An 18,716-nucleotide genomic window follows, 5' to 3' on the forward strand; every position below is an offset into this window, starting at 1 on the left:
GTGCAAGTCTGGACAGCCTGCCTCTGCACAGAGATGCACAGCTGACGAATCACTCCGCCTGCACACTGGCAAGTAGACCCTAAATTATGGGAATCTGATGGATGGCAGATAGGACTTTAATTTAAGTATTGCTCTGCTGAACTATACTCATATGAGATGTCGCGTTGTTATATGCTGACTATATAAAAGGACTAGAGGGAAGTGGATTGCTGCTTGTTTAAAAGCATATTCCTTTCACTAAGGGTTTTGCTTAAATAGGTGAGTGAAACACTGTGCGCCCTTATATTTGTGATATAATTTACAGTTGAGAGAAATCTCAATTTAATAGTTTCAGAGGACTATTTTCAGTCAATCCCAACGGTTAACTGGGAGAGGCGGAGCGGATGTCCACCTCACTTTTATGCGGGTGTTGTCCGTCCCACGCTCACTCACGGCTGCTTCCATCTATCCCTGCACTTCTCCGCGCTCATCAATTAGGCACAAATTAAGCCGCTGTGGATGCTTTAACTGCCGCCCTTTCGCAACTTTGAAGAGGATTGGTTTCCGCGGACGGGGGCCCCGGACAAGTTTTGTGTTTTGGAGTGCCGGAGGGGGGTGGGAGGGAGAAGCGGAGAAGAAGCGAAACGCAGGTAAGAGTGTGTGACTGTAACCTCGACTTCCAACTACCCGACGTTACAAATGTAACGCGGGGGGGCTACGAGCCGGCCCCGCCAGCGAGCTAGGCGGCTAACGCTAGCATCCCGACGAGCAAAGTGGGGAGGACTTCCAACTGCACTTTGTGAGGAGGGAGGGCAGTTCGTGTCGCCTAATTTTTAACATATATATATACATATATATATATATATATATACATACATATATTTTGTCGTTCGGTTTGTGGTAATTACTCCGACCGTTGAAACTGTTTGTATTCTGAGCGTTAGGTTCTGAAACAGTTAGGGGGGAAAAATAGAGCTGAAAAAGTGGAAGTTGTAAGTTGTAGGAGAGAGCGACCTTCGCATGGTGGGGGGGGGGGGAGAAACAAAAGGACCTTAAAGTCTTAACACACACGCTGATGATGAATGAAAGTCTGCTGAAGTGTTTATTTAAATATTGGACGCTACATATACATACATTTTATATGCGTAGTATGGAAATGGTTTAAAATATTGGAGGCTTGGCTTGAAATTATTTTAAAAAATAAAACTGTCCATAGCCATGATGTGAACTTTGCCAAATGTAATCTGCAGTAGGACTTGAAGAACAATGAGCGCTTTATTAATCGGCCTTATTTGTAAGAATCTGAAGTTATGAATAACGCAAATAAAACATAATTTGCGCGCAAAAGTACTATTTTTAGCATGTTTTGGTGTGTTTAGTTGCAATTCCTGTCTGGATATATTAAGATGCCGATTTAAAAGTTATTAAAGCATAATCTTATGTATGTATTTGTTTAGATTTATGTATTTTTGTCATTTTTTAATGATAAATGGAAATTATATGGTTTAGTTTTAGGTGTTTCGGCTTGTTTATATTGATCGAGGCTACCCATATTCCAGGCTACTGCGTTGAAAAGTCCATGAAAGTAAAGTGAACCAGAGCGATATTAATACTTGTTTTTGCCCCCTTCATGGGTGTCAAAAATCTTTATTGTAGCAGCAGTAGTTTATTTATGAGTGTTGATGTGAGCGATTTCTGTCCGGTGAAGTTGGATGGGGCAGCTGCTGTTGTCTTTGGGAGAGAGAGGGGGGCTGAGGGAGCAGCGACAGACAAAAGACCTCCAGAGAGCCTCTTGCATTGTCTGCCTGTAGCTGCTGGTTGGTGTGATCGTAATCTCTCTGATTGGAAAGCTCATCCGGCTGCAGATGTATAAACTGGCCAAATTAAACGTGTTGAAGGAGAGATGTGGGGTTAATCTAGGGAGTCTATGCGTCCTCTTGCTTTGTTCCGGTTGGGAAACTGAGGACGATGAAGTATCTGATGGGAGGATGAGGGCTGGGAAAGTTCAGGCGTTTAAGAGGCGACTGTATATGATGATTGTTATAATCTGATATTATTAGTGAGAAGCCAGGCGGACTGTGTGGATCTGTGTCTTCTGAATAAAAAGCTCTGATTTAAAGCTGCTCAAATCAAATTTAAATGCTCTGATTAAAGAGGCTGATGCAATATTCCCCCACTCTCATCTCGGATGCTGTTGGTTTTATGTTTCTTTTGTGATAGATTTTACCGACTTGCTTGGCTTTTGGTGAGTTTAAAATGTTGTAAAAATGTTTAATTTTAGAATATTTGGTATAGAATGATGAAATGCAGAGATTTAACAACCATAAGATATTTAAGTACTTTAAAACTTTTTAAATTGAACTTGGATTACCTTGTGCTGGACTGGCAACTATTAACCAGTGGAAATGGGATCCAGCTCCTTGTGACCCTGCAAGGACAAACATGTATAAACAATGGATAGAAAAATGTATAAACTGGAATTGAACTCACTTCATTGGTGCATGCACATTAAGCCACGAAAAGGAAGTGGAAATCTAAAATATTTATGATAATCTCAGGGTTTTCCCCAGAAAACTAGCTAAACCTGGTGGTGGGGGCATTAGGGCAGTCACCCAGTGTTTTTAGTTAACAAATGTTTAAAGTTGACAGGAAATTTGAATACATCGTTAGGTAATTATGTGTTATTGGAAGGCATTCTTAATAAAACCTTAACAAGAACTCTAAAGTCTTAAAAAAAAAATGCAAACATAAAAAACCCCAATTAAAATACATATAAATTTTTTGCACTTCAGTTGTTTCATCCTATTTTAAGTACCAAAATGTTTTGATAATTTTTCAAGCACAGCTGCTTGAAAAATTTAACCATGTATAAATTTTACTGGTAAATTTAACCAGTAAACTAATATTAACAGGAATTACTAAGCTACTGCTCTTGAATTAGCAAAAAACAAAATAACTTTAATTATTATTTTTTTGTTTCTTTTCTTATCTTGATCTAACCTGATTCAGTTGTTATAAATGTTTAATTACTGCTTTGACTGATCAAATTTAGGTACATTTATCCATTTTCTGGCTTGTGTAGAACAACTACCATGCACCTTGAGTTAGGGTTGCATGATGTATATAGACACCAGCATCATTATTGGTCAATGTTAGTCATTTTTTAACTTATCTGTATCGGTCCAAGTAAGTAAAACTGGGCTAATATTAACGACAAGTGTTGATCTCGGCCCAGATAGGGAGACGCCTCCGATGCAGCGCAGGATTATGGGATGTTTTAGCTGAAGCAGAGAAGAAATGTAGTTGCTGTGATTGCGTTTACGCGTCAACAGTAAATGCAATCACAGTTTACTAACATATATGAATAAATGTTATATTGGTAAATATCGGTTGTTGGCCATAACAGCAGTATGAATATTGGCTTTTGGTATATGTATTCATATCGGTGCACAAGTTCTCTGGTTTTTCCTATTTTGAAGAGTGACTGTATGTCAGTGAAACAGCTGTCCTGATCAAACTAAAAAATATTATTATAAATTAGATTACAGAAACTAAAATGTTTCTGTTGCATCTATTTTTTAGGAACTGCTTGGAGTGCAGCATGGTGATTTTGCTGAGAATGAATTTTTTCTAAAGACCAAATGATGCCCAAGGGGGTTGCTGTGTTGTTTGGGTTTGCAACTCAATCTTAAGGGTTAATGCTCGTCATCAGTGTGCATTTAGTTGAATACTAGAAGTCAGAGAAACGGTCGCATGAACTAATCCCATCATTTCCAGTAAAAGGTCTAGGATGATTTGAGACACTTTAAGGAAACAGAGTTTCGTGTTCCCTAAGGTATTCTTTCAAAAACTAGGCAGTAACAATAATTCTGGTTAACACACAGTAGCTAAGTTGGGAGGTAAGGAATATTTCTAATGAGACTAGTCACTCTGACTATGCTTCCTTCAAAAATTACAATCTTAACCTTAACAGGAGTGTAAGGGGAAAATGTTTCACTTAAACATTTCCTCCTTAAGGTGAATGGCTGTTATCAGAAATGTTTCAAGTGAAGTTGTCTGGAAGACCAGAAAATGTTCCAGGAAAAGCTGCTCACGATTCTGCTAGAGGCTACCCTATGTAGTGGTGGCGCAGGTTTCCGTTGTGCAGCTCAAAATGACCTACATGCAAGAGTCATCACAAAACTAAATCTCACAGGTCCACAGCTGATTATTCTGACAGAGCTGCTAGATTTTGCTTTTTAAATGTGCGGTTTATATTAAGCGTTCTGGCACATTAATGCTCTGAGAGAAAAAATGAGTGCAGAATTTCATGATGTCCCTCCCTGTTGTTAATCACCTGAGAAGATCGATAACTTTTCATGCTTGCGTTTGCAGTCAGTAAAGTGGCGAATATTTGTTGAATCAACGGAAGAAAGAACGGATTTAATTAAATAAAAGCAAATTCGGAAGTAATGTTTACAAATGCACATTCTAGCCTGCATTGGACAAGCTAAGGAGGCATAAAGCTGAAGGCTTTTAATAGCTGTTAGTGCGCAACCTAAACTTGTTAAAATTAGTGAAGGCCACAGAGATTTGTTGGAGAACATTAGTGAAAAAAACAGCATCATAAAGACAGCAGGGAGAAGTCTAAAGCAGTTGGGTCATAAAACAACATCCCAACCTTAATCCATCACCTGAAAACGGAAAGAGTCTAGCACAACTGCAGATGTAACAAAACATGGCCTCCCTTTATCAAAATGAAAAAGAATTTTCGTAAACACCATCTTACCTAAGAGGCCAATCAAGGAGAGCGTTAATCAGAGACTCGGGTAAAGGGCCCATGGGCCCATGCTCCTGTCTCTGGAGGAGCTGCAGAGACAGAACCTGTCAGCAGGACAATAGTTAGTCAGATCAGTCAAACTCATAAAACTCTCATAAAACACATTGAACTTTGAAATGTGGAAAAATGTAGCACCTGTTCTGTTTTATGAGAATGTTGTGATTTTCAAGGATTTCAAGTTCAAGAATATGTCAACTCCTACATTTAACCCGACTTTGAGTCTTTGTTTTATTGCTGGGATAATCCCACCTAATCCATAAATGTCAGGGTTGGAGAACCGATCCACTCAGTGTGTGTGTGTGTGTTGCAGTCATGCCCTCAGTGATGGAGCGCTCTGGGGCCGGGGTCCTGTCCAGGAGCAGAGCCAAAACCGTCACTAACGGCAGCAGCCAGCCCCACTCTGAGGAGGAGAGCAGCGATGAAGAGCACGCTCATGGTAGACACTTGTTAAACGGTTTTTCTTCTTCTCTGCCGTTGATTTAATGCATGTTCCCGGCCCAGATGATGCCAGCTGTTCTGGTGGAGTTTGTCATACTGCTGCAGTGATACAAGGTGTCCCCTCCCCCAGCATCTTTCCACATTCATGTCACCCACTGCCTGAATGGATTTTTCCTTCTGTTTTTCTCTTGCCACTCACTCATTTGGTTTTAGCTTTTATATCAGACACATCTGTTTAATTTTGTAACATTTCCTAGATTTTGTACAGCCTGTTTCCTCTTCTTCAATCTATTTTACTCATGTGATGCATCTACTCCTCCGTTCCTATCTTCTGTCCCTGAGGAAAGCCTAATGTGTCTTCCTGAACCGTCTCTGTCCTCTGCTTGCTGTCCACTCTTCCGGTCTGCGCTGCTTCCTGTTAGCTGAGGCACAGCGCTAATTACTCAAAGCCAGCCTCTGCTGTTGCTCCGTCTCAGATGTTGCAGAAGAATAGGGCTGGGCGATGAATATATTTGGTTTTTTCAGATTTTTAGAAAATCGGATTATTTTTTCCTTTTTTTTCATCAATGCAATCCTTGGATCTGTATTTCAGAGCGATGTCAGCACGCCCAAAGCCGACATGTTGTTTGACATGAGTTTTTTTTACATTTCCCATTTATTTGGGCTTTAAATTCAGGTCAACTCTACAACAAAGTATTAGGGCCAGGCTATGATTTTTTTATAATTACAAAAATAAAGTCGTATTACAAGACAGCAATTGTATGACAATAAAGTCCAAATAATTAGAGAAAAAGTTTAAATTTTACTAGAATGAATCTGTAATTTTAGGAGAGTTATGTATGAGAACAAAAAATTAAAATGGGCAATACTTAGCATCTTGTGAAGTTATGCATTGGTATCTGTTTCAACAGATAAACAAATACATTACCTTTTAACACATTAGTATAAAATTATTAATTGAAACAATTGTGAAAACGACACTTGAACTGAGCACATCAGATCCTGATAACTCTAGAGAAGCTTTTTTTCTTGTAATTTTAAGATGTTCTTCTGGTAAAATTGGATGTTATTCTGATAATATTACAACTTTATACTCATAATTAAAAGATTTTGTAGCCTGACCCTGAATTTCTTTAAAAAAAAAATAAAGCAAGAAAAAAAACTCAATTAAATTTGATCTGGAATGAAAAAAATCGCGTTTATTTTTAAGCCACATCGCTCGGCCCTACTTAGTAGCATGGATGAAAATGCTTTCATGACAACAGAAACTATAGATTATTTATTTTTATGTTTTATGCTTTATGTCCCAGTTTGAAAGTAGCTGAGCCTCATCATTGATTACTGTAAACTTCCTGTCCTTAAACCTCCTGTCGTCTCTCTAATACACAGACAGCATGATCAGAGTTGGAGGAGACTACCAGGCCCAGATCCCAGAGTTCAAACCAGGTAAGCCGGAGAGAGAAGGCTGTGAAAGGGATGGGGAAGGATTTTAATGTAACAATGATGGGATTTATTGTTTTCATCTGTTTCTGGACCATCAGGGGCTGCAGATGAAAATGAGCCTCTATGGCCAAATCTGCCTCGTCTACATGACAGACTGAAATATTTGGTTTTATTTACATTTTAAATAATAAAGAGAACACAAATGGCGATTAAATTAAGAGAAATGAAGTGATGGATTATATTGCAGAGAGGTTTTCATACAGTCTGGAAATCTCTTGGAAAAATATGGATTTTGGCAAAAGATGTTTCAGGTGTGGAAGTGCAGAGGAAGAGCATGCATGGAAAAATAATTACCGTAGTGCTTTAAAACAGAATCCTCCTTTCCACCATCTGAGACGTAGATCTGTGAAAATCCGTCCCTCCATCCCTACGAGGAAAATTAAATTAATTGTGAACTTTTGGATTTACACTTTAAAAGACTCTGAACTATTAAAAAGATAAACTGAAGAGAAAAACTGATCAGACTTTTCGCATCTTAATTAATTAAAAAAAACCGGTGTGATTTTGTAAATAATTTGGTGGATGTATAATGTGTCTGATAGTTAGTATCTCATCATAAACCATTTGGCTTTGTCATTAACATTTTGAGGAGAAACAAACACTTCATAACAGTTCCTAAAATTGTTTTGTTTTCTGACATCACCTTCACTTATCAAAGAAAGAAATCATGAACCACGAAGTTTTTTTTTTAAAAGGTTGTTTATTGTTTCAAAAATTGTCTAATAAATAACCCCATCAAACATGAGTTCTAGCCTGAAGTGAAGAGTACAGGTTTGCTTTGAGTTTATGAGGAAAATGATGTTGAAGGAATAATTTGAAACGTATTAAGTTGTTTCTGTTCTGACCATCAGACAGTCCAGCCCGCTACAATGAGAAGGACCAGAGGAGCATGCTGGTCTGGTGTCCTAACACTCAGCTCTCAGATAACATGTGTAAGCTCCTTCCATCTCCACAAAGTTGACAAAATAAACCTAAACTTCTAGTTCATAGGTTTAACTTTAACTTTTTATGGAAGCGTTTTTTCTTTCTGATTATTTGATTTAATTGCAGTGGATGAGTACATCCTAATGGCTAAAGAAAAACATGGATACAACATGGAGCAGGTATGATGTACACCAGAATGTTACTGATGATAAAACTCATCTGGTGACCTTTTTCCGTTCCTGATTTCTGGGCTCTCGGTTCCCATCAGGCTTTGGGGATGTTGTTATGGCACAAACACGACGTGGAGCGCTCGCTGGCCGACTTGGCCAACTTCACGCCGTTCCCAGACGAGTGGACGGTCGAGGACAAAGTTCTGTTTGAGCAGGCCTTCAGCTTCCACGGCAAGAGCTTCCACCGCATCCAGCAGATGGTGCGAAACGTCAACAAACACACAACAGAGGGTCTATAGATGCTACAGAAGCATCGCCTCAAACATTTCACCTTTTTGTCACATTATATCAAAAAACGTTGATGTATTTCGTTGGGATTTTATGTGAAGTAGAAGTAAAATTATTCACAATTTTCAATATTTTCCACAAAAAAAACCTTAGAGGCGGTATTATGCATTTTCCAGCCACAAAGTAGCTCAGTAAAGTAACTATGTTGCCTTCAATTGTTACAAAAATGCCATATGTATATCAAACATAACGTTAAAGAAATTTGACGCCTTGAAATTGGCCTCTGTCTCTTTAAGAAACTCCTCTTTCCGACACTCCGCCTTCAACACATAATCACAACAGTGCTCCTCCATAATGCCGTTTGGCTTGGCGTTAAACAGAGAAGTAGTTCATGTTATAAGCTTGAAACGTTTCTCAAAGCTCCGTTCTGTCCATCATATGAACATTAGAAAAGTGAAAAACGTTACGACAGTCCATCTAAACTGACAGGCTGGAAAAAGAGAATATTCGTCAGTGAGGCAGCAAAGAGGCTCATGGTGACTCTGGAGGAGCTGCAGAGATCCACAGCTCATTGTCACCAACATTGATTCTCTCAACATTGATGCACTCCACCAATCTGATTGTCATGGAAGAAAGCTGTTATTGAAAGAAAGTCTTTGAAATGTTTAAAGTTTAACCCTAATCACAGTGGAGCAAAGATGAACAACATGAACAAACCATACAACCGTGAAACAATTTTAGGTTATTTATAACTTCTATCACTTCAGAATGATGCACTACTTGTTGATGGATCAAATAATATATATTTAGGTAAGGGATGCATGAAATATTAGTGTCAACAACAATATCAGCTGATTTTAGTTTGTTTTTTTTAATTGACATATTTATTGTCCAGCAAATTGTGCAGGATGACAATTTGTCACAAAAAATATTCCAATAAACAATAATGTTGTTTTGATACCATTTTCTAGTAATATATTGACATTGGTGTCATAATGCAAGTTAATCTTGTGAAGAACACTTTAGACTGGAAGTGGAAGATATTTTAAATATCCCAAATAAAACAATAAATACAATGGAAATAAAAACACAACTGAAATAAAATCGATTATGAAGTCTCTGTAAGCAAAATATTCATTATCAGAATGGAAATTATCAAGCTCATTTTAATTTATTATGCCATTAATTGATTTATTGCAAAGTATACATCGGTAAATATTGCCATAATAGCAGAATTAATGTCAGAAATTATCGGCACAAATTTTTATATTGGTGCATCCCTAATTTAGGTTAGTTGTTGTAGTGTGACAAAATCTGGAGAAAGTTTAAAGTGTAATGGAAACTTTTCTAAGCTGCTAACATTTGTTTGTTTTGTAGCTTCCAGACAAGCTGATCTCCAGCTTAGTGAAGTATTACTACAGCTGGAAGAAAACCAGAACCAGAACCTCCGTCATGGATCGACAGGCCCGGAGGCTCATCAGCAAGAGAGAGAAAGATGACAGGTGACAACGCTTCTGTTGATAAATGCAGGCGAAAGGAGAGAAGGACGATCCCAGACGAGATGTGGCATTTACGGAACTTCTTTGTTAAATAACACCAATTGTGTACGTCGTCCTGGGAAACAGTTCCCATGAATATAAATGAGGCAGACTCGTTATTTCTGCCCCTTTCAGCTGACATGTGGAGAGTGTAAGACGTCATTTGTAGATTTAATTAAGAGGCTGGATGGAGACGGAGCTTCAGTCCAAACCAATTCTTGTCTAATCTATTTCTGTGTCTTTCTTTTTTTTCTTTCATGCAGCAACGATGAGGTTGAAGAAGGAGAGCCGGGTGAAGACAGCGACTTCGAGGTCGACGCAAAAAAAGAGGTGAGCGCCACAAATCTCAACTTTGAGTCGCTCACTTTCTACCTGATGCGGTGAAAAGCGACAAGATGGTGGCGCCTCCTCTCTGCTCTCAGGCCGTAAAGCAGAACAGCAGCGGCAGCAGCAACGCAGAGAAAGCCCCGCCCAGCCGGTCCGGCCCGGTGAAGAAGGAGAGCATCGGAGCTCAGTACAGACACCACCCGCTCAGAGCTCGCCGCAGACCACCCAAAGGCATGCACCTGGACCAGACCGACATCACGGCTCTGTCCACCTCCCACGATGCCGGGGTTCTGTCCGTACGTCAGCTGGACACACACCTGGTGTCGCTCAAGAGACAGGTGGGTTCATGGACAGCAGTAAGACATTGGTGTCCTCAGTGTGCTGCTGTATTTGAAATATACAGCGAGGTATAAAGAGAAATATAAAAAATAAGGGTGCACCGATTTTCTTAATTTTGGGAGATTGGTGATCAGCTGATGGATGCGAAGCCAATCTTATAACCTGATCTTATCTACTTCAGCAAAGGTCTAAAAGTCAACTATTGTCCTTCTTTTTGACTGGTAGACCCACCAGGTCATGTCTGCACGTTTCCAGTTAACCAGTCACTCCACCATTACCAGCTCAGCGACTTTCTTGCTATATTTAGCAACATTTCAGACAAAATCAGCTTTTTAAAGATTGGCAATTGGTGTTAGGTTACAAAAGTGTTAGGTTGAATTTTATGCATTTTTTACTCCTGTCTAGAAATATTCTGCATTTCTGCTGTGCCGGCCATTTTACATTAGCAAGTAGCACTTATAACCTGATCTTATCTTCTTCAGCAAAGGTCTAAAAGTCAACTATTGTCCTTCTGTTTGACTGATAGACCCACCAGGTCATGTCCGGTTAATTTTATTTAAATTGGAGTCTCCATGGCTACTTTCACAAAAGGCAAATCCGACCCGTATCCGACTTTTTTATGTTTAACGATATAAGATTGTATAAAAAAAATTAAAAATGGTTTTGTTGAACAGGTAAAACAAAAAACTCATCTTTGCATTTTTAATTTAATGGATTGCGTGAACTGCCAGTAGTTTAAATCTGCCCGTTTTATTCCCTGGGCTAAAAGGTTTGGACAGCGCTGCCTTAAACCTGGTAATGCTGTGATTTTAAATAAACCAAACCTGATAGTCTTGTTTAATTTTTTCTCAGGTTCAGTCAGTCAAACAGACTAACAGCAGCTTGAAACAGAGCCTGACTGAAGGTGTCGACGTTTTCAGACCAGCAGAGGTAAAACTCCATCTGTCTCCTAAGCGTTTTCTCCTTCACTTTCTCCGTTAATTCGTCTGCTTCCAAGGTTTATTTTCCATCATGTAGGACAGATTAGTTTTGATCTGTTTGCTTCCTGCCGCCTCGCTCAGTGACTCTAAAAAGTCTCCTCCCTTCTTCTTCTCCTCAGCCTGCCCCGAAGATGAACTCTCGTTGGACCACAGAGGAGCAGCTGCTGGCCGTGCAGGGTGAGTAAGAGCCAGAGCGTCATCTCCCTCTCCCACAGAGTCTGCTGTCTGTCCTCGCAGCCAGACAACACATTCATATTCTCCACACAAGAGCCGTCTGTGCTGCTGTGGCTCACGGCTTCTCTCAGGTTTGGAGTTAGCCAGTCAGAAGTTTACATACACTAGTAGTGGGGATGAATCTTGTATCAGTATTTCACATTTAATGATTTATGATTGGGATGATGAGTGAAAAAACAACTTTGCTGATATCTGCGTGCACTGATTTGTTTTATTGGGGATTTTATCACATTTTTACAGGACTCAAAATACACTCATTGATAAACACATTTCCACTATCACGATATATGCTTTTCACATCGGTCGTTACCAATAATTATTGATCAGATTTTTGTTTTAATTATCCAAAATACTGCCAAATTGGTGACGTAACCTATTATTATTCACAGTTTTCACTTTGTGCCGTTTATCTTTAAGCAGTTATGAAGCACGGAGGTGAAACATGAAACTCCTGCGGTTTGTATACATAAGTGAACGAACGCTAAGCAAACCGAAGGCCGCTCCAAAAGCAGGAAGTGGACTATAGAGTAGTGCATTATAGGTAAATACAACCAAAACAAACACTCTAGTCTTGCGTTAGCGGGAGAAATGGCTCGTGGTCTTTTGCTAAAAACAAAAGAGAAATCCTACAATCACTAAACTAATGCCACTTCATTTTTGTTGTCATTTAGTGAAGAAGGAAGTTGCTCTCATGTCTTCCTCAGAGGTTTTTGTGTCGTTTCCTTCAGTGTTTCTTGGTGCAGCGCCCCCACAGGCGGCAGAGGGAACAGGTTTTTCAATTAATTTGGTTGTTTAATTGAACAGTGAGAGTGAACCGCACCAGCTGAAAATATAACAAATGTTGCAACTGTGGTACCAAATCGAACCAAATTTATCAGACTATGGGGAGTGAGAACATCCTAAGATTACTCCACTGTTCACTCTTCTCCGTATTACTTTGCATATGGCCACATTTAAGCCTGTCTTAATGAACATTTTCTGTTTATTGACAACATAGTAGATAGACAGTAAACTTCTGACATGTTAACAGAGGAAACTCATGAAGCCTTCAGGTTCTGCATAAAGGTCAACAGGTGAGGCTCATACCCTCCCAGCAGCTGCAGACTTGCTGCCCTCCATTTCCCAACCACAGGAACGTCTGAAGCAGCTGTGCTCACATCGAGGTTAACTGTAGATCGAAACGAAGCTCCTCCTTCATCCGTTAACCTGACGTCTCCTTTTCAGCCATCCGTCACTACGGTAAAGACTTCACAGCCATCGCCGAGGTGATCGGCACCAAGACGCCTCCTCAGGTGAGCTCGTTCTTCGTCAGCTACCGGCGACGCTTCAACCTGGACGAGGTGCTGAGGAAGTGGGCCGCCGAGCAGGTGGCCACCAGCCGGGACCAGAAAGACGCTCGCAGGAGCAGCGAGGAGCTGGCGGCCGACGGAGGAGGCGGCGAGGAGGAGGAGGTGAGGCTGTGGGCTTTATCACAGCTGGTCAGGATGAACGGGCAAGCTCTGATAAAACAGAACATCTGTTTGGTTATGAAAGACTTCACTAATGGAAAACATTTCTACTTTTAGTCAGATGATTTTTAATCACCAGTTTGAGCAAGTTTAAATCTCTAAGAACTATAAAAACAGCAAAACACTGGATTTCCACTTAATGGATAAACTGAAAATTGAACTGTGGTGATAATAGTTTTACAGTAAAATAAAATGATTTCTTAAAAACAGCCCAGAATTTAAGAATGGTTTGTATATAAATATCTATAGATACAATAAAATCCTGCAGGTTTACTATGGATGGATCGGTTTTCTTTTTGAATGACGTGCAACATGCCTCAAGATGTTTCGTTTTAAGCTGGATGTTTTATCTCAGGGGGTAACTCTCATCTCAACTCTGATGAGAGCCTTCTCATCAGAGTTGAGATGAGAAGGTTGGATGCAATTCAAAACAAAACGAAATCTGTTGGAGGCTGCAACAGACTTGGACATATACTAGCATATGAAGCGAACAGTCGGGCACAATTGATGTGCACCCCCTCACTGCCAGTTCAATGCGTCAACTATAAACCTAGCTTAATCCGTTTTTACTGTCACAAACAAATGAAGCTCAGCCTGGTGGCCCACCAGGCTTATAAAACACTGAGGTAAACCTTGAGAGCTAATGTGAGCTTCTCCGCTTCCTCTGGCATCGTCATCAATAGTTAGAGCAGAGGAAACCCACTCCACTCTGTCCAAATCAAACATTAGTAAAGCTGAGTAACGCTGCTAATCAGTGTTCGATAGTCCATCTCCTGACTCGCCACCAGGGGGCGTGTGTCAGCGTGAGATGAGAACTGTGTGAAGAGAAGCCATCATTATAAACCACCAGGAAATTCAACTGCAGTATTCACTGGTCAACCAAAGAGGGCAGCACAGAGACGGTTTTAGGCAGAATATTGCAGCATGAAACAAATTTACATGAAAATGTCATAATTTGCACAGAAAAATAAAGACAGAACCTTAAATAATCTGTTTGGACCTGAGAGTTGGTTTAACTTTTAGGGATTGGGAAACCTTTGTAAAAATCTTTACTCAGAGAAACAGAAAACAAACAGTTTGTGTTTTTCTCATGGATGAAAGGTAAAAACTCCAGAGATGAAGCTTTTCCACCTGAACCACCTTCTTCTTCTTCTTCTTCTTCTCTCCTCTTCAGGTGAAGATGGAGGACTCCCCTGCAGACCCCTGCAGCTCCTCCTCTCCTCCCTCTGTCACCCCCTCCTCTCTCTCCCAACCCCCACCTCTGCTGCGCCCGGCCCCGCCTTCCGCCCCCCCGAGCCTCCTCCGCCAGCCGCCGCCTCTCCAGACGCGGCCGCTCCAGAACCGAGCGTCGCACAATCACCCCCCTCCTCCGCTCATCCGGCCCGCAGTCACCTCCTCCTCTTCCTCCTCCAGTCTCAGGGGTTCTCCGCCCAGCTCCTCGCCTGCTGGATGCCAGATGCCTCCGTCGCTGGTCGGCCTCAAAGTGGAGCAGCCCAACTCACACTGATACTAGCTTCTTCGTCACATGATGGCGTTCAGGTGAACAGCTACCTCCAAACCGCGGCTACACCGACCGACAGGTAGAAACACGAAACTCACCAAACCGGAAGAGAAACACGAACATCTGGAAAACAGGAGGAGTCTCCCACATCTGAGCCAAATCTGCGTTTTAAGACGGGTCATGTGAAGAAATTGCTTTTATTTCTGAGCTTTACTTTAAATTTTTAGACCCTTAGAGCTGCAGTGTGTAACTTTTATTAAAAAAATGTTTTTTACATATTTATTGAAACTGTCACCATGTTGTGACCGTTTAAGAGGCAGATAATCTGTGAAAAAATCGATCTCCTCCCAGTGCTACTATTGCAGTCTGAAATGCAACGCTCCCAACCAAAAATAACCAATCAGAGTCAGGAGGCGGGTCTTAGCGCTGTCAGTCAACATCCTGAACTCACTGCTAAAAGTTCTAATCACAGAAAAAACAGGAAAACCGACATAGGTGGCCATGTTAACTTGCCTTAGCTTTCATGACAGGCTATGCTAACTTCTGCATAGCAGAGAGCAAGGGGAGAAAGTGAGGATAGGATAAGTAGTGCCAAACATAAGGTGATTGACAGCGCTAAGACCTGCCTCCTGGCTCTGATTGGTTGTTTTTAGTTAGCACTGGGAGAAGATTAGGGTTTTTGGGAGGATTTTTTTCCCCACAGATTATCTGTCCTACTATACTGATATGACATAACGATAGTTTCAACAAATATGTAAAATATATTCTATAAAAGTTACATATTGCAGATTTAAAGACGAGGAAAAAACGGTACACAAGCGTAGAGAAGCTGAGTCTGTTGTTGTGGATTTAGGTAGTTGAATCTGTTACTTCCAGTTTAAGTTAAAAAGACATAAGAGCTGCAGCTCTTCAGTATAACTGGAGCCATATTTAAGGTTGAGTCCTAGATAGACTGTTAGTGACTGTAAGTAGCGTAGATTGTGAACACTGATGATGACTGAGCACAAAGGAGGCAATGAGACGACGAGAACTTTAATCTGCTTACCTCTGGCACCTCAGAGTCCCAATTAATCCATTAAAGTCACATTTTCCATCATTGGTTTGATTATCACTTACCAGATTACATAAAAGTATCACTTTGAGGACAAAATAAAAACTAAAAATCATATTTGGCTGGTTGGAACCAGAAAAGGTTTGATCTGCTACTCTTCAGTGTGGAGGTTGCTACCATCGGAAGACGAGTCAGTGAGGCGTTTAAAATGAAGAGACAGACACTAGACTTCAACACAGTGAGGGTTCGTTCAGGCGGGAAGAGAGAGCGAGACGTCCAGCGGAGAACATGAAGGCAGAGGAGAGTGAAGAAAAGTTTCTAAAGGAAGGTTTTGAAGCTGCACTTTTATAAACAATGGGTTTTTCACATGTTTAAAACTGTCACTTTTAACAACATGATAGAATATTGTCACCTTGCTAAAATAATGACCCAACTCTTTTTCTTTTTTTCTTTTACAAAAATTTGTTGGCAAAAAATGACTTTGGTAATTATTTTAGGAAGGTGACACATGAGACAGATGATCTTTAAAGAAATAATTGAGCTCCCTGTGGTTCTACTGCCATCTGTAGGAAGACGCCATGCCCAGTCAAAAACAACCAATCAGAGCCAGAAGGGTCTTAGTGCTGTCAATCATACGTATGTATATGCTGCTCAAACCCTCCACCTTTTTATATTACATCTAGTTCTAAATGCTAAAGCTAGTTAGCATGGCTACCAAATCCAGAATTACTTTTATCGATTTAAACAGCAGTAGCAGCCCATATACAAGTTTGATTGACAGCGCTAAGACCCTCCTCCTGGTTCTGATTGGTTGTTTCTGACCTGGAGAGGTGGATTTGTGCAGATTACAATGGAGGGGCTCCAATCTTTTTTTTTTCAAGATGATCTGTCCCATATTTTACTGTAATGACGGTGACAGTTTTAACCAATATGTAAAAATCATATTGTTTCTAAAAGTTACTTACTGCAGCTTTACTCTTACAGAAATCTAATCACTAAGTTCTGATTGGTGCATCAGGATGACTTCCTGTACGTTTGATCCAATCAGGAAAGAGAATGCGTCCTGCTGGAGGAACTTCCTGCTGAAATCCCAAACACTTGATAACTTAAACCAGTCCATCATGAGGAAACGCTGCAGTTTTTGTTTGTTTACATCAATATCTTCTTTAATGCTTCTTCTCTTTCATTTGGACACGATTCCCAACTGGAAACAGAAACAGTCCCATCACTTGGTTTGGATTCAAACAAGGACTGCCTTTTTATTTGTTTTGGTTCTTGCTTGTTTGTACCTTATGTGAGAAGTTGTTTACACTGTGGAGATAAAAAAACCCCCACATTTTCTGTTCATGTTAGAATAAAAACCAAAATGATCAAACAGTTTTAACTCCTGTCGTGTTTTAAAGAGGAGATTGATCTTGGATGCAAAGGAAGGCTAGACAGAACGGAGGTAGGTAGCATTCAAGAATAATAGTTGTTGTCAATTTATTCAGATCTGGAAAATTTAATTAAATCCTGGACTGCATTCAAATATCCTTTTCACTTTTCCTAGCCTGTGCAAATCAAATCAAAGATTTAATCTTTTCTGTGAATCAGTGAAAATAAACTCAGCTGCTTGTTCAATGATGGTAACAAATTTGAAAATATGATTAAATATGTGCCGTTAGTATTACAAATTGTACATTTTTGAGTGACTTCACATAAAGAAGCGTACTACAATTGGGAATATTTTTCCAGAGCATTGTTTGTGTTTGATACCATTCAGTTACGCTAAATGTAATTCACAAATTGGTTATCATTAGCTAACTTTCAATTACGAATGTGCTATAAACTTTCTCAATATTCCACTAATGTCTAAATAACAATTTCTCAATTTAGTCGTAAGAAAACCAATTAAAATCACGTGAATAAGTTTGTCAACGAAATATCTAAAAAAAAAAAAAAAAAAAAGCCGTGTCACTGAACGACTGTACATTGTCTCATTTGCGCATCCGCTGAAGAAATACTTCCGGATTATTAAAACGTACATCAACAAAGTAGCATTTATTCACATTAATAAAAATACTTGTTCTAAGAGGACAGACATGCCGCCGTCACCCAGCTTACTATCCTCTAGTCACTTCCTGTCTTCGTAGTTTGGGTCAGTGGCAGCATCCGGTTGTTGACAATGTGACTCGTGTTGTGAAGAAAGTGTTTCTATAGCAGGTTTGGGAATTAAAACAAATTTCATGTCAAAAAGAGAGTTTTTTTTTTAAATTGTCAAATTCCACAGTTGTGTTAATCGAAACGCAGCTATTAGGACAAAAGAACCAGAAAATATCGTGATGAAATTTTAAGTCCATGTCGCCCAGAGTACAGCTTGTATAATACATGTTGCCCACCCGCCTAAAAAAAAAACTGACCGCACAATGTCCAAATTTGTTCCCAGTTCATTTTTCTCTCCGCGGTTTCATCCCGAGTTTTGAAGTTACTTGCACTCTCTCATACTGGTCACTAGATGGCGCCACATGGCAAAGAACTCACAATTTGGACCTTTTCACTGCCAGAGGTTTAGACAATGTCTCATCTTCACGAAAAGCTATAATAAAATATTTACGCCTCATGCCCAGCATAAAGAAATTCATTAACAAAATATATGACATTTGTTCATCTGGAAAGGGTTTAAAAAATTTTTTTGTTCAGGCGAACCAAAGTGAGAGCCAATATCCAAATGGAGAAAATGTCAGAGTGGTAAAGCTTCCCAGGAGCGGCCGGCTTGCAGCAGCTCAGCAGGTTTCACTTGCTGCTGTAAAGGTCAATGTTCATGATTCAATAATAAGGGGACAAAAATAACCTCAGAGGGGGAGATTGAAGGTCCAAACTTCATGTGAATCAGCAATGCTCAAAGTATAAAAATAATTTTTATTGCAAAAATGACACGTTGCATATTATTGGGATGTTGAGTGGAAGAAAGAACTGCAATAGAAAAGCAACAGGGATTTATTTCTGTTCACTTTGATATAAAATGTATGAAAATCCAAAGTTAGCTTGTGAATCTATCAGTTTTTTGTTTCACTCAACTTTCCATCAACACGCCTGTATGCTGCTGGAGTCATTTTTTAAATAAACTGATGGTTTTAT

The 18,716-nt window shown here is 39.9% G+C and overlaps 1 protein-coding gene across 4 annotated transcripts; it reads left to right on the forward strand.

Annotated features, from left to right (window-relative positions):
* The first annotated feature begins 401 nt into the window (after positions 1-401).
* On the forward strand, positions 402-16,976 carry rcor2 (REST corepressor 2). Of its 4 annotated transcripts, none has more exons than XM_028039292.1 (14): positions 411-629; positions 5,109-5,234; positions 6,626-6,682; positions 7,591-7,671; positions 7,790-7,842; positions 7,932-8,093; positions 9,499-9,623; positions 9,923-9,989; positions 10,082-10,324; positions 11,178-11,255; positions 11,425-11,482; positions 12,764-12,990; positions 14,222-14,586; positions 15,762-16,976. In XM_028039292.1, the coding sequence occupies exons 2-13, from the start codon at positions 5,111-5,113 to the stop codon at positions 14,552-14,554; spliced, it is 1,608 nt and encodes a 535-aa protein (XP_027895093.1). In that variant the 5' UTR covers positions 411-629; positions 5,109-5,110; the 3' UTR covers positions 14,555-14,586; positions 15,762-16,976. The 4 variants fall into 4 exon arrangements, with proteins under 4 accessions (XP_027895092.1, XP_027895093.1, XP_027895094.1 ...); XM_028039293.1 differs by having other exon boundaries at positions 16,584-16,976; XM_028039294.1 differs by having other exon boundaries at positions 16,648-16,976.
* The last annotated feature ends 1,740 nt before the right edge of the window (positions 16,977-18,716 follow it).

This window comes from Xiphophorus couchianus, chromosome 14, assembly GCF_001444195.1.
Source record: "Xiphophorus couchianus chromosome 14, X_couchianus-1.0, whole genome shotgun sequence".
Lineage (NCBI taxonomy): Eukaryota > Metazoa > Chordata > Actinopteri > Cyprinodontiformes > Poeciliidae > Xiphophorus > Xiphophorus couchianus.